Below are 15,658 nucleotides of genomic sequence, written 5' to 3'. Positions count from 1 at the left end.
TAGTTATACATACTATTTTTGCATCAGGACGACAGATGGGCGGGGCCTTCTAGTTACTTACTGTTGTCTTGGTCTGTGAAGTGATCATATGTAGATATAAGTTATAATAATTTCCTTCCATGAGCAAATTGATGTGTAGTGTGTATGATGGAAAATCTCGACGCCAAAACTGTTAGTATTGACCATTGTTGCATGTTTGTGGACAATTTATGTAATGCATATAAAAACCCCTTTATAATTTGAAATCAATAAGAACGGTTGCAGAGAAATAATGGTTTGATTTGTTAAGAGAGACAAAATTTTGATTGAGTAAATTTCAAAAATTTGGAATTCTGTCAAAATAATGGAAGATTTTATGTATCAATTTCAGCATTCTGACCTCTTACTGTAACTACAAATTTTGTTACTTTTCCTCCAACAGTGAGAGCAAAACTACCTTAATCATGACAGGGCGTGTCATTATCATAACTGGAGCTAACTCGGGAATTGGATTCCGTGCTGCGGAACAGCTGTGTGAGGCAGGAAATGATGTAATTCTGGCCTGCCGCAGTGAAGAACGGGCCAAGACAGCCATTGAAAAGATATTCAAGAAGTCACCAAATGCATTGGCCACATTCATGCAGGTAGTTCCTCCTACCTACCAAATTTAGCCGCATATAGTATAGTGTTGTGTGTATATCTACCTACCAACAGTATTCTTGTATGGTATAATAATAGTACTTCATATATATCTACCTACCAACTGTAGTCTTGTATGGTATAATAATAGTACTTCATATATATCTACTTACCAACTGTAGCCTTGTATGGTAAAATAATAGTACTGTATGTATATCTACTTACCAACTGTAGCCTTGTATGGTAAAATAATAGTACTGCATGTATATCTACTTACCAACTGTAGCCTTGTATGGTAAAATAATAGTACTGCATGTATATCTACTTACCAACTGTAGCCTTGTATGGTAAAATAATAGTACTGCATGTATATCTACTTACCAACTGTAGCCTTGTATGGTAAAATAATAGTACTGCATGTATATCTACTTACCAACTGTATTCTTGTATGGTATAATAATAGTACTTCATGTATATCTACTTACCAACCGTAGTCTTGTATGGTATAATAATAGTACTGCATGTATATCTACTTACCAACTGTAGCCTTGTATGGTAAAATAATAGTACTGCATGTATATCTACTTACCAACTGTATTCTTGTATGGTATAATAATAGTACTTCATGTATATCTACTTACCAACCGTAGTCTTGATGTATCTGTAACTACTTACCATAGACTCATTAAGTATAAAAAATAGTATTGTGGGTACATATACCACCCAACCATAGTCTTATATAGTATTAAAAATAGTATTGTAGGTATATCTATGTACGAACAGTAGTCTCATAGTATGAAAAATAGGGCTGCAGGTATTTATTATATCTACCAACCACAGTATAATACTGATAAAATAGTAATATGGCATGCAATGTCATATTATATAATCATGGAAGACATTCCTAACTCTCTATTACTGATCAGCATAATTGCCCTGGTTTTTTTTCCCTTTAGTGTGACCTCGGTGACCTGGCATCTGTGAGAAAGTTTGTAGATGATTTCCATGCCACTGGAAAGAAGCTACATGTGCTGTTGAACAATGCTGGTGTGTTTCTGTCCAATGACACTCGACGACAATTTACAGCTGATAATTTTGAGCTTACCATGGGAACAAACCATCTTGGTAAGTTATTCTCATCATTTCATACTTGTGATGGTGTAAAAGTAAAAGTCTTGCAATTGATGCAAATCAATTGTGGATGCATCCACATATAACTGAACAAAAGTAATATATGGCATTGAACTTGTTGGCATTGATAGGCAGTATGAATGCCAACTTGATAAAGTCAATTCAACATCAGCACTTATCGATGTTTAATTGAATTTACCATTTGGCATTCATAATGCATGTGAATGCTTACTAAAAGTAATGAAATGCTTAACAGTATGTTGTGGGAGTTGATCATATTGCCATATCTGGCAACATCTTTTAATGATTGAAAATTGCAAGATGCATTGAAACAGAATCAAAGCAGTTGATATAGGTTACTCCTATTTGAAACACTTGTCATTAGAGAAATAATTCAGAACTTGTATATGTACATAAACCTTGTGACACACAAGAAGAAATTCAAAGATGGAATCATCTTGTGCAAGTGTTTGCAACATCTCTATGTAGGAATGTGCAAATTGTTATCTATGAGTAGGCTGCAAACATGAGAACAATATAAATCACATACACAGAACAATGTTAAAGAAGAGCCTTTCCTACACTGATCAATGTTATTGTATATATTTTTGTAGGACCTTTCCTGTTGACTCATTTGTTACTGGAGGACTTGAAGAAGACTGCAGAAGACAGTGATGCAGATTGTCGTATCATTAATGTGACTTCCTCTCTTCATGACTCAGCCATGCCACCAAAGAACGCTGCAAGGAGTAAGTTTGCATATCATAAAATTCCGTTTTCAGAAAGTCAATCTTCTTAGAGGAGAAAAAATTGTTTATAGATAGCTTTAAGTGATTCAGATTCCAAATACTGTTTAGATAAGAAGTACCATTAAAACCTAATAGGATATTCAAATTTCAAGTTGGTTTGGAAAATATTGCATTTTGACGCCAGTGATATTTTTGCTGTTTTTGTTCTCCCAATCTGAACAGTGGGTTACATTCCTAAACTTGGGGAAATATTAAGATTATCTTTCAAATTTCAAAGAAAATATTGGTATTTTTTTCATGTAGAAAAAAATTCATATATCATTACAGCAAAAGCATTACTGCACTAGACTTTCTTAGCATAATTAATATGAAGTTATTATTATGTTGTATATTAGGACAGCCATTGGATGTGGAGAATTTTTTCCTGGAGAAGGAAGGAACCTATAACAATCAACTTAGCTACAAAAATTCGAAATTAGCAATGGTTCTGACCACATATGAGCTGTCAAAACATCTACAGGGCACTGGAGTGACTGTCAACACACTCTGTCCAGGTAAGTTGTCTACAGGGCACTGGAGTGACTGTCAACACACTCTGTCCAGGTATGTTGTCTACAGGGCACTGGAGTGACTGTCAACACACTCTGTCCAGGTATGTTGTCTACAGGGCACTGGAGTGACTGTCAACACACTCTGTCCAGGTATGTTGTCTACAGGGCACTGGAGTGAATGTCAACACACTCTGTCCAGGTAAGTTGTCTACAGGGCACTGGAGTGACTGTCAACACACTCTGTCCTGTCAACACACTCTGTCCAGGTATGTTGTCTACAGGGCACTGGAGTGACTGTCAACACACTCTGTCCAGGTAAGTTGTCTACAGGGCACTGGAGTGACTGTCAACACACTCTGTCCAGGTATGTTGTCTACAGGGCACTGGAGTGATTGTCAACACACTCTGTCCAGGTATGTTGTCTACAGGGCACTGGAGTAACTGTCAACACACTCTGTCCAGGTTTGTTGTCTACATGGTACAATGATTGACGGTCAACAAACTTTGTCTAGCTATGTTGTCTACAGGGTATGAGGATTGATGGTCAACACATTCTGTTCAAGTAAGTTGTCTCCAAATTAGTGGGGGTGACTTTTAACACTCTGCCTAGGTAAATTGTCTTTGCAAAATAGGAAAGTGACATGTCAACACACTCTGTCCAGGTAAGTTGTCTACAGGTTATGAGGAGTGACTTTTAACACACACTGTCCAGTGAAGTTGTCTTCAGTGTATACAGGAAGTTCTGTTTTTGTTCATACATTATCAGATTATCTGCAGTACAGCAGGATACCACAATTTTTACTGTATATTCTAATGTTCCATATCTAGTTCAAATTTTCTCAAAACGGGAAGAAGATATTTGTCAACTTTATCTTTATGTGAATTTATTTCAGGCTTTATACCCAGTACCGAGTTGTGTCGACATGCTGGAGGAGGGCAGAAGTTCTTCTTGCGATACATTCTGGGAACAATGTTACGCCCAGTGATGAAGCCTGTTAAGACACTGGAGAACGGAGCTAAAGCTGTGGTGGATCTTGTTGTTAATGAAGAACTTAAAGGTAATGATGATAGAGGCATGTAAGAAAAGAAAATAAAACAAAAATACAAAAAAAAAATTGTATTTCACAGAAATATTATAATAATCATGAATAATTCTTCAATTTTTATGATCCTTTTTTCACCCACAATCCATTAATTGTTTGTTCAAGGGTTGATAAAGTGTTAGATATTTGACATACACTTTAAGAGTTGGTGTTTCTTGAGCTTATGAACATTTAGTTGTGTTTGTGAAGAGTCACTTAATGAGACATAGGATTGATTTTTCTGGCAACATCATCAGTAACTAATTATAGATGAGTCCAGTAAGTACTAATTAAATCATGACTGGTAACTAATGATTATTTGTGACAAGTAAGTATTAATTATAGGTGTGACTGGCAAATATTAATTATAGATGTGGCTCATAGATATTAACTGTAGATGTGGCTGGTAAATATTAATTATAGATGTGGCTCAAAGATATTATCTATAGATGTGGCTGGCAAATATTAATCATAGGTGATGCTGATGAATATTAATTATAGATGTGGCTGTTAAATACTAATTAAAGGTGTGACTGGTAAATATTAATTATAGATGTGACAGGTAAATATTAATTATAGATGTGACTGGTAAATATTAATTATAGATGTGACCGTTAAATATTAATTATAGGTGTGACTGGTAAATATTAATTATAGATGTGACTGGTAAATATTAATTATAGATGTGACTGGTAAATATTAATTATAGATGTGACCGTTAAATATTAATTATAGGTGTGACTGGTAAATATTAATTATAGATGTGACTGGTAAATATTAATTTTAGATGTGACTGGTAAATATTAATTATAGATGTGACTGGTAAATATTAATTAAATGTGTTGCTAGTAAATATTAATTGTAGATGTGACTGGTAAATATTAATTAAATGTATTGCTAGTAAATATTAATTATAGATGTGGCTGACGAATGTTACTTATAGGTGTGGCTGACGAATGTTACTTATAGGTGTGGCAGGGGAATATTAATTTCAGGTGTTGCTTGTAAATATTAATTATAGATGTGGCTGTTAAATATTAATTAAAGGTGTGACTGGTAAATATTAATTATAGATGTGACTGGTAAATATTTTATAGTTTTTGGTGTTTCATACTTATTACAGGTGTGACTGGTAAGTACTACAAGGACATGGTGGAGTCTGTGTCTTCAGAAGAGTCCAGAAATGAGGAATTGCAGACATCAGTTTATGAGCTGAGTGCCAGGTACTGCCACCTTGAAGGTTATGAACCCCTTGATGCTCCCATTCCTCCCCCAGAGGAACCGAAACCCAGTCCGAAAAAGTCTAAGAAGGTGAAGAAGGCTGTGGCGCCTGAAGAAACAGCTGGCCCCAGTGGAGACATAGAAGAAACAAAGGAGGATATCAAAGGTGAGCTATAGGTCCAGGTCAAAGGCCAAGATTTAAAGTTCTATGGTAAAATTTTCATAGATCTGTTGAAAAATATCCTGAAAATGATCTCTGTGATATTTTCATATTCAGAAATTGTTGACAAAACTGAAGACGAAATGAAATTTGCTGATGAAGATGATAAACCAGATGAGACTGCAGTTTGTGAGAAAGATGAACATGAGGAAGAAGTGAAAGATTCTGGGAAAGAAGAAGAAATAAAGGAAACAGAAAAGGAAGGAGAAAAAGATACTGAGAAAGAGGAAAAGATTCAGGATGTGGAGAAGGAAGAAGTCAAGGAATCTGAGAAAACGGAGGAAGTAAAGGATTCTGAGAAAGAAGTAAAGGAAGAGGAACTGACAAGAGATGTGGAGGAGGGAAAGAAAATAGAGGACTCTACTCCTACCATTACTGCAGAAATTGCTGTGGCTTAGGGGTCAAGAGGTAGAGAGGGGACTATTTGCAGGTTGAGGTCACTTTGGGTCAAAAGGTGCATGTTATAAAAATTGTGCAATACAAGCAGTTTTAATTAATGCCATAAGGAAAGTTTAAAGAGATTCAGTATTGCTACTATATTTACATATACTCTGTATGTAGATGCTATAGCACTCTGTATGTAGATGCTATAGCACTCTGTATGTAGATGCTATAGCACTCTGTATATAGATGTTATAACAATTTGTATATAGATGTTAAAACACACTGTGTATAGATGTTATAACAATCTGTATATAGATGCTATAACACTATATATAGATGCTATAACACTGTATATAGATGCTATAACACTATATAGATGTTATAACACACTGTATATAGATGCTATAACACTGTATATAGATGTTATAACACTATATAGATGCTATAACACTGTATATAGATGCTATAACACTGTATATAGATGCTATAACACTATATATAGATGCTATAACACTGTATATAGATGCTATAACACCATATATAGATGCTATAACACTGTATATAGATGCTATAACACTATATAGATGTTATAACACACTGTATATAGATGCTATAACACTGTATATAGATGCTATAACTCTATATCACACTGTCTATAGATGCTATGGTTATATGTATTGTGAAAGTTCTCCATTACTGTAGGTCTAGCATTTCATTGGATGTGAAATAAGCATTTTTAGACAAATTCTGCTTTTGCACATAATTAAATTCTTTTTCCACGTAACAAAATCATCTATATTATAATCATTGGAAATAAGAACCATGTTTAAAACCTCTGAAATTCTGAATCAAGATAGTTTCATGATTTGATTTGGTCTTAAGAAGATTATAAAACATGATTTTTATAGAAGAACGATTTGTCCTGTGAAGGTCTGATGAAAGGTTCTCAAGTATGAGTGGTTTTGGATTCAACCAAAAAATATTGATAAGTAATTTAGATTGAGTGCCTTTTCTATTTAAGGTGATCTTGAATATTTGCAAATCAATACAATTTGTTAACTAACTTACCGGAAAGACAGTCCTGTTTTCACTACCAACATTATGGACTGCTTATTGTGACTGTTTTTTAATGCATATTTATTTCTGTTATTTTTTTAAATTTTTTTCCTGATAAGATGGGGCGACTGGTAATAAGTCCACCTAAACCTATTACTGTGCAGTAAAGTCATAAACCAGTCATTTTATATACCCCAGGTCAAGATCCCAGATATCTGCTTCATGCTTCTACCCATGACAGTTTGTATCTCTCTGGAAGCCGAGGAGAGAACTGGTCTGTGTGGTTATGTCCAGTTTGTATCTCTCTGGAAGCTGAGAAGAGAACTGGTCTGTGTGGTTGTGTCCAGTTTGTATCTCTCTGGAAGCTGAGAAGAGAACTGGTCTGTGTGATTGTGTCCAGTTTGTATCTCTCTGGAAGCTGAAAAGAGAACTGGTCTGTGTGGTTGTGTCCAGTTTGTATCTCTCTGGAAGCTGAGAAGAGAACTGGTCTGTGTGGTTGTGTCCAGTTTGTATCTCTCTGGAAGCTGAGAAGAGAACTGGTCTGTGTGGTTGTGTCCAGTTTGTATCTCTCTGGAAGCTGAGAAGAGAACAGGTCTGTGTGGTTGTGTCCAGTTTGTATCTCTCTGGAAGCTGAGAAGAGAACTGGTCTGTGTGGTTGTGTCCTTTGGAAAAACACTTTACATCAGTTTCTTTGGACAGACTACCCATGTGATGTTCAGTGAGGTAGCCACCAGCTGCTACAAGAAAACCATTACAAAAAGACCTTGGTTGTAGATATGTGATGAGATGGAAACCCAATGCCATAAATGAATGTGTAGAAGCCCATCCCCTGATTTTGAGTAAGAAGTATTACAGTAGATCCTCAGGCTTATTATTAAAGGATAAATACAGTATTATTGATTTTTGAAAACTATTGGTTGAATACTTTCTAGGATTATTAGTCACTGGTAGATATGTTGTGATTGCAGAATATACTGTACATTTTTACATAGTAATCATATTTTAGCACTTTTCACACTCAATGGATTGTGCGAAATAATGAATGTGCAAAGCACAGGTTCTATATGCAATTTATTTAGTGACTAGTGGGCTTATTTGCCAAACAATGATTATGCGCTAAAATTTGATTGTGTAAAAATAAGTTTGTTTACTGAGGTTTAGATTTATATTTGGATGTTTCGTGGTTAGCGTTCAAAATGAATCGGATTCATTTATTTTCATGGCAATGACACCAGAGTGTTTTTTCTGCTTGGTGTTACACCACATTTTTTATACTCTTTTATTGTGTAATGTAAGATTACTTTTGCTACAAGTGTTTTAACAATAGATAGATATTTATACATATAATATTGCCTGTACAGCTGTGCTGTAATATTGTAACTGACCTTTTGTCAGTACATGCAGCTCAAGATTTAGGATTTCACATATAGGGAAAATGTTTACTCCATTGCTATCATGTATTTTCTCAGATGTCTTAAATGCGGTAATGTTACACAGTTGACACTTTTGTATCTACTTTCACTGCGAGGGCCATTTGTAGTAGAATTTATGGGTAAGTGGACTTTGAAATACACAGGAGGCATTTATTAAACTGTCCCATACACATATATTATTTAACATGGGATTTTTTGTTGCATAGACAAAACATGGAAATACAATATGACAAATTAGACTTCAGTTGAAAGAAACTTTGTCATTACTATAGACAATCAATGAAACTAAAACTCTAAAGTCTTCATTGGAAAGAATTTTGTATAGCATTCTGTCCATTTGTTCCTTGTGTATATTGTTTAGATGTAGAGACAAAGGTCCCACCAGTGATTCATTGTATACAGTACCAGTCACAAGTATATTCCACTTTTATTAGTATTGCTTCTTTATTTTAATCAATTTACATTTATACACTTGGTATTTTGTTTAAGTCTACCACTATTTTTACAATGCATATTGTTTATTGATCAAAATTTGTTGTTTTTTTCCTGTTCACTATCATTCATAGACTTGCCATGATTTTAACCATTTCATTAGACTGCACTGGTAAACACAGACTTCTACATTGGTGCTATCACAGTAAAATTTACACTGCAGTGATGACTCAAAGTTTGACAAACTGGAATTATGGAGAAGTGAGGCATTTAAACTTTACTATACTAGAGTGTTCTTCAGATGCAATCAAGCAGAATTACTGTATTGTTCATCTGTAGGATAGCTATGTTGTAGATACCAACTGCTTTTATGTTTGATAGATTTGATCTGAGGAATTGTTCCTAGGCGCAGAAATGTAACAGAACTTGTGTAAATGTTGTCATGGAGTTTTGTACAAGAAAAAAAAAATCACTCTAAGATGTTTTTACTGGTTGCATTACACAAGAGATAACTAGGACTGTTACAAATTTTAACTATGTTACCTTGAGAGTAACTGCACCACCTACTATATAAGTACAGTTATTCTGGTCATGGAATAGTCTGACTTGTTACCAGTGCAGGTTTAACTTATTCATTTAACCTGCACAGTATTATTTTTGCCCTGTCTGTCACAAACATTTACTGATTGCTGATGCTACGACATTAGTTGACTACAGGTGACTTCACACAACATTCACTGAGTGCTGTTGACTCCACACAACATTCACTGAGTGCTGTTGACTCCACACAACATTCACTGAGTGCTGTTGACTCCACACAACATTCACTGAGTGCTGTTGACTCCACACAACATTCACTGAGTGCTGTTGACTCCACACAACATTCACTGAGTGCTGTTGACTCCACACAACATTCACTGAGTGCTGTTGACTCCACACAACATTCACTGAGTGCTGTTGACTCCACACAACATTCACTGAGTGCTGTTGACTCCACACAACATTCACTGAGTGCTGTTGACTCCACACAACATTCACTGAGTGCTGTTGACTCCACACAACATTCACTGAGTGCTGTTGACTCCACACAACATTCACTGAGTGCTGTTGACTCCACACAACATTCACTGAGTGCTGTTGACTCCACACAACATTCACTGAGTGCTGTTGACTCCACACAACATTCACTGAGTGCTGTTGACTCCACACAACATTCACAGAGTGCTGTTGACTCCACTTGATCAACAGATGTAAAAGAATAACTATGAATTGTTGTGTTTTGTCATGTGTGTTGGATATTTCTTGTATATCACAAGACTGGAGAAGAGACCGTAAATGTAAGGGAGACAGGACTAGATATAGGCATCTTAAAATGTATGATTTATTATCATTGCTATTTTTATACATGTATAACACTTGTGTTCAAAACATATACTCATTTTATAATGCAACAAAAAATTTACATTACTGTTATATTTTTTATAATTTTTCAATATGAATTTGAAAAAAAACAAGAATTGACTTAGTTATGGTTTTATACATGGTTATATGAGAAGATTGTTTAATCAGAATTTGAGGATAAGTGTGTGTTATCACGTGTTGTTTACAAAGCACTAGACACTTAATTGATCTTGTGGTGTGATGCAAAAACAGGACTGACTAGTGCCCCAATACCAAAACAGGACTGACTAGTGCCCTAATACCACATCATAACTGGCTGGTGCCCTGATACCACAACAGGACTGACTAGTGCCCTGATACCACAACAGAACTGACTAGTGCCCTGATACCTTAAGAGGACTGACTAGTGCCATGATACAACAACGGAACTGACTAGTGCCCTGACACCACAACAGGACTGACTAGTGCCCTGATACCACAACAGGACTTGACTAATGCCCTGATACAACAACAGGACTTGACTAATGCCCTGATACAACAACAGGACTGACTAGTGCCCTGATACAACAACAGGACTTGACTAATGCCCTAATACAACAACGGAACTGACTAGTGCCCTGATACAACATCAGGACTTGACTAGTGCCCTGATACAACAACGGAACTGACTAGTGCCCTGATACAACAACAGAAATGACTAGTGCCCTGATACCACAACAGAAATGACTAGTGCCCTGATACCGCCACAGGACTGACTGAAACTATCTTTTCATTACAGATACAATGTCGTAATGTTAATCCTTTAAAATTTTGCAGATTTCCAAATGTAGCTTAAACATTGTAAACTATATACATGTATTTAATGTATCAAAATCAAAGTGAACAATTGCTAGAATGTTATCGTTTGGAACTATTAATAGAAAGTTGTCATTTAGGACTCTTACTAGAAAGTTGTCATTTGGAACTCTTGCTTAATAGCCAACTTGTAGAACTCTTGCTAATGGCTTACACGCAGAATACTTGCTAAATAGCCAACTTGCAGAACCCTTGCTGAATAGCCAACTTGCAGAACCCTTGCTAATGGCTTACACGCAGAACACTTGAGAAAAAGCAGACATGCAGAACCCTTGCTAAATAGCTTACATGCAGAACACTTAAAAAAGCTGACGTGTTAAACGCTTGCAAGATATCTTATTTTAGGAAACAATGAAAGAAAAGATGGAAAATGTGGCTACAGATATTCTGGTTTGGCACATTTTGATAATAAATTCTTATATGAAATATGAAACAGTGTTGTAGGTCAGGTTAGTATTCGATAGGCAGTGAAGTGTTGATTAGGTTTGTGTTCTGTAGACAGTGAGGTGTTGTTGGTCGGGTTTGTGTACTAAACACAGTGAGGTGTTGTTGGTAAGGTTTGTTTACTAAACACAGTAAGGTGTTGTTGGTAGGGTTTGTGTTCTATAGGCGGTGAGGTGTTAAGTGATGTGTTGTTGGTAGGGTTTGTGTTCTATAGGCAGTGAAGTGTTGTTGGTAAGGTTTGTGTTCTGTAGACAGGGAGGTGTTGTTGGTAGGGTTTGTGTTCTGTAGACAGGAAGGTGTTGTTGGTAAGGTTTGTGTTCTGTAGACAGGAAGTGTTGTTGGTAAGGTTTGTGTTCTGTAGACAGGGAGGTGTTATCGGTAAGGTTTGTGTACTAAACACAGTGAGGTGTTGTTGGTAGGGTTTGTGTTCTATAGGCGGTGAGGTGTTAAGTGATGTGTTGTTGGTTGGGTTTGTGTTCTATAGGCGGTGAGGTGTTAAGTGATGTGTTGTTGGTAGGGTTTATGTTCTATAGGCAGTGAGGTGTTGTCGTTAGGGTTTATGTTCTATAGGCGGTGAGGTGTTAAGTGAAGTGTTGTTGGTTGGGTTTGTGTTCTATAGGTGGTGAGGTGTTAAGTGATGTGTTGTTGGTAGGGTTTATGTTCTATAGGCAGTGAGGTGTTGTTGTTAGGGTTTGTGTTCTATAGGCGGTGAGGTGTTAAGTGAAGTGTTGTTGGTAGGGTTTGTGTTCTATAGGCAGTGAAGTGTTGTTGGTTGGGTTTGTGTTCTATAGGCGGTGAGGTGTTAAGTGAAGTGTTGTTGGTCGGGTTTGTGTTCTATAGGCAGTGAGGTGTTGTTGTTAGGGTTTGTGTTCTATAGGCGGTGAGGTGTTAAGTGAAGTGTTGTTGGTAGGGTTTGTGTTCTATAGGCAGTGAGGTGTTGTTGTTAGGGTTTGTGTTCTATAGGCGGTGAGGTGTTAAGTGAAGTGTTGTTGGTAGGGTTTGTGTTCTATAGGCAGTGAGGGGTTGTTGGTAGGGTTTGTGTTCTATAGGCGGTGAGGTGTTAAGTGAAGTGTTGTTGGTAGGGTTTGTGTTCTATAGGCAGTGAGGTGTTGAGTGATGTGTTGTTGGTGGGGTTTATGTTCTATAGGCAGTGAGGTGTTGTTGGTCGGGTTTGTGTTCTATAGGCACTGAAGTGTTGTTGGTAGGGTTTGTGTTCTATAGGCGGTGAGGTGTTAAGTGATGTGTTGTTGGTGGGGTTTATGTTCTATAGGCAGTGAGGGGTTGTTGGTCGGGTTTATGTTCTATAGGCAGTGAGGTGTTAAGTGAAGTGTTGTTGGTCAGGTTTATGTTCTATAGGCAGTGAGGTGTTAAGTGAAGTGTTGTTGGTCAGGTTTATGTTCTATAGGCAGTTAGGTGTAAAGTGAAGTGTTGTTGGTCAGGTTTATGTTCTATAGGCAGTTAGGTGGAAAGTGAAGTGTTGTTGGTCAGGTTTATGTTCTATAGGCAGTTAGGTGTAAAGTGAAGTGTTGTTGGTCAGGTTTATGTTCTATAGGCAGTTAGGTGTAAAGTGAAGTGTTGTTGGTCAGGTTTATGTTCTATAGGCAGTTAGGTGTAAAGTGAAGTGTTGTTGGTCAGGTTTATGTTCTATAGGCAGTTAGGTGTTAAGTGAAGTGTTGTTGGTAGGGTTTATGTTCTATAGGCAGTTAGGTGTTAAGTGAAGTGTTGTTGGTCAGGTTTATGTTCTATAGGCAGTTAGGTGTAAAGTGAAGTGTTGTTGGTCAGGTTTATGTTCTATAGGCAGTTAGGTGTTAAGTGAAGTGTTGTTGGTAGGGTTTATGTTCTATAGGCAGTGAGGTGTTTTAGTCATTTGATATTATTCAGTAATATAAAATATATTTATACCATCACTAAAAACTCTTCATTGATCTAGTTAATACAAAAGATGCTCTTAATTTGTAAGGACATTCCTAAATGGTTGTGGTTTCAATAAATTGTCACAACATCCTGATTGGTTGTGGTTTCAATTAATTGTCACGACATCCTGATTGGTTGTGGTTTTCAGTTTTTTGGTAGGACATTCCTGATTGGTTGTGGATCCAGTGATGGGTTAGTGGATGTAGGTTTAGATATGCTGCTTGAATGGTGACTTCTTGTTGACACCTCGAAAGTAGTCCAAGGTCAGTTGAGCCAAAGATTACTTAGGAGACAAAGGTCACCTAGAAGACCAAGGTCACTAAATACGATTACTTAAGCCTCGATTCCGTGTAAAAGTAACTTAATTTTGCAGATTCCGTGTAAAAGTAACTTAATTTTGCCGATTCCGTGTAGTATTTCACTAATGTTGAAAATAAAATCCATGAAGGACATAAAGAAGCTGTGAGAGAGTAAATTTTAAGTCTAAAAATGTTTTGCCAAAAGATGCAAGATACTAAACTTCTTGTGAAAAAAAAACCCATTTAGAGCTACAGCTTGGGTTCAAACAAAGATGTATGGATTTTTATTGAATTTTCTGACATTGAAGCATGCTCAGAAAAATCAAAGCGTTATCATCCTTGTGAGAATGAAGCATACACCAATGACAGATTTTTTGTTCCTTATGATAAGGAGTCATGGTCATTCTCCTCTGTTGCGTATTATCGCCATATATTATACCTCTTTAATGAAGGTCTTTTTGAATCAGTTTAGGATGTAGTCAATCTAATTTGATTTCAATAAGTGTGCCACATTTACTTGTTAGAAAAAGTCGTAAAGAATTTGTGACAAAGAAAAGACGTATGAAATCTTGGGTCATGATTACATTTGTGTTTAACCCAAGTAGAGGTCAAGGCCAAGTTGATGAGCACTTGCTTTGGTCATTGTATTTATTGTCATGGCAATGTACCTTTTTGTAATATACTTTTTATCAAAATTTTAATAAAATGTAAATAAATTAACATGTATGTGTTTTCTCTTTTTACCAACATGTCATACATTTTAGATTTCTTCCATAAGGTATATAGACCTGTGACCTTGAATGACTTCTTGATCTTTCATATAGATATTGCAATATGAATCATGTGTCTGTTATTGAGCTTTCAATTTGGCAAATGAATTCTGATAAAATAGATCAAATAAAATCCTCAAACAGCAGTGTGGAAAGCTGGTTTTAATCTATAGAATGACACATCTCTTAACAGCTCTCCATATATGTGAGAAAGTTCTCCATAGATGTGAAATGTCTAGATAAATGTGAAATATCTCCATACATCTTTATGTGAAACATTTCATCATTAATAGGAACAAAGTTTAATGATATGAACTGTTTTGATCATGTCTATATAAGATTAGAATATTGTGATATTATTTCAAACTGCCAAATCCAAGGTGACCCCTCATCAGCTATTTTGTTTTTCTGATCAGTCCCCAAAACAAATGGGCGCAACTATTGAGCAAAGGAAACCTGCCTTCTAATGAAATAGCATGGTCAAAGTCCAAGATGGTCATCCATCAGTCAATTTGTTTTTCTTCAAAATCAGAAGTGCAATCTAAGAGCCAAGGGGAACCCTATAAACGAAATTTGAGAAAGATTCATTCAACACTTCTGAAGGAATGGCGATAACAATCTTTTATTGTCAAATTCCAAGATGGCTGTCAGCCATTTTGTTTTTCTGATCAGTCCTAAAATCAGAAGGGAATCAAACACAGTACAGTGTCATTAATCACACTTTATTCTCAAAATATTCAAAAACAAGACATTTTAATAAAAGATTTTGAAATTTTTATTGTTCCACACAATTTCCATACAGGTATGCAGTATCCATGAAATACTGGAAATTATCACACCTATTTATACTCCAAACAACACTATCATCTCTAATTACAAATTATCCAACATTGAAGCCCCAATATACAAAACTTTACCTAAAATGCAAAGAGAAAATACATGTTATATTGATATTGATACATGTATATTTATATAAGTGCCGTTGATATTTACTTCATGTAAACATGCCTTCAATTACGATCTTTGCTGATAAGAAGTTGGAAAAATCTTTACCGGTAAACGCACTTACTACATGTGTACATTTGAGTATGAATTGAA

At 35.9% G+C, this 15,658-nt stretch overlaps 1 protein-coding gene and 1 long non-coding RNA gene across 2 annotated transcripts; both read left to right on the top strand.

The window, feature by feature from the left end:
• The first annotated feature begins 443 nt into the window (after positions 1-443).
• LOC132559732 (retinol dehydrogenase 12-like) lies at positions 444-6,007 on the top strand. The gene is made up of 7 exons (XM_060224358.1): positions 444-623; positions 1,575-1,743; positions 2,364-2,498; positions 2,894-3,052; positions 3,943-4,107; positions 5,255-5,518; positions 5,630-6,007. The coding sequence occupies exons 1-7, from the start codon at positions 444-446 to the stop codon at positions 5,968-5,970; spliced, it is 1,413 nt and encodes a 470-aa protein (XP_060080341.1). The 3' UTR covers positions 5,971-6,007.
• Positions 6,008-7,342: 1,335 nt separating this feature from the next.
• On the top strand, positions 7,343-14,510 carry LOC132559728 (uncharacterized). The gene is made up of 2 exons (XR_009554632.1): positions 7,343-12,511; positions 12,549-14,510. It is a non-coding gene; the product is annotated as an uncharacterized LOC132559728 (long non-coding RNA).
• The last annotated feature ends 1,148 nt before the right edge of the window (positions 14,511-15,658 follow it).

The sequence above is a fragment of the Ylistrum balloti genome, unplaced genomic scaffold (genome assembly GCF_031769215.1).
Source record: "Ylistrum balloti isolate Yb309-2 unplaced genomic scaffold, AGI_CSIRO_Ybal_v1 Utg370960, whole genome shotgun sequence".
In the NCBI taxonomy this organism is placed as follows: Eukaryota; Metazoa; Mollusca; class Bivalvia; order Pectinida; family Pectinidae; genus Ylistrum; species Ylistrum balloti.
The sequence above is the reverse complement of the archived record's forward strand: the minus strand, read 5'-3'. Positions and strand labels throughout refer to the sequence as shown.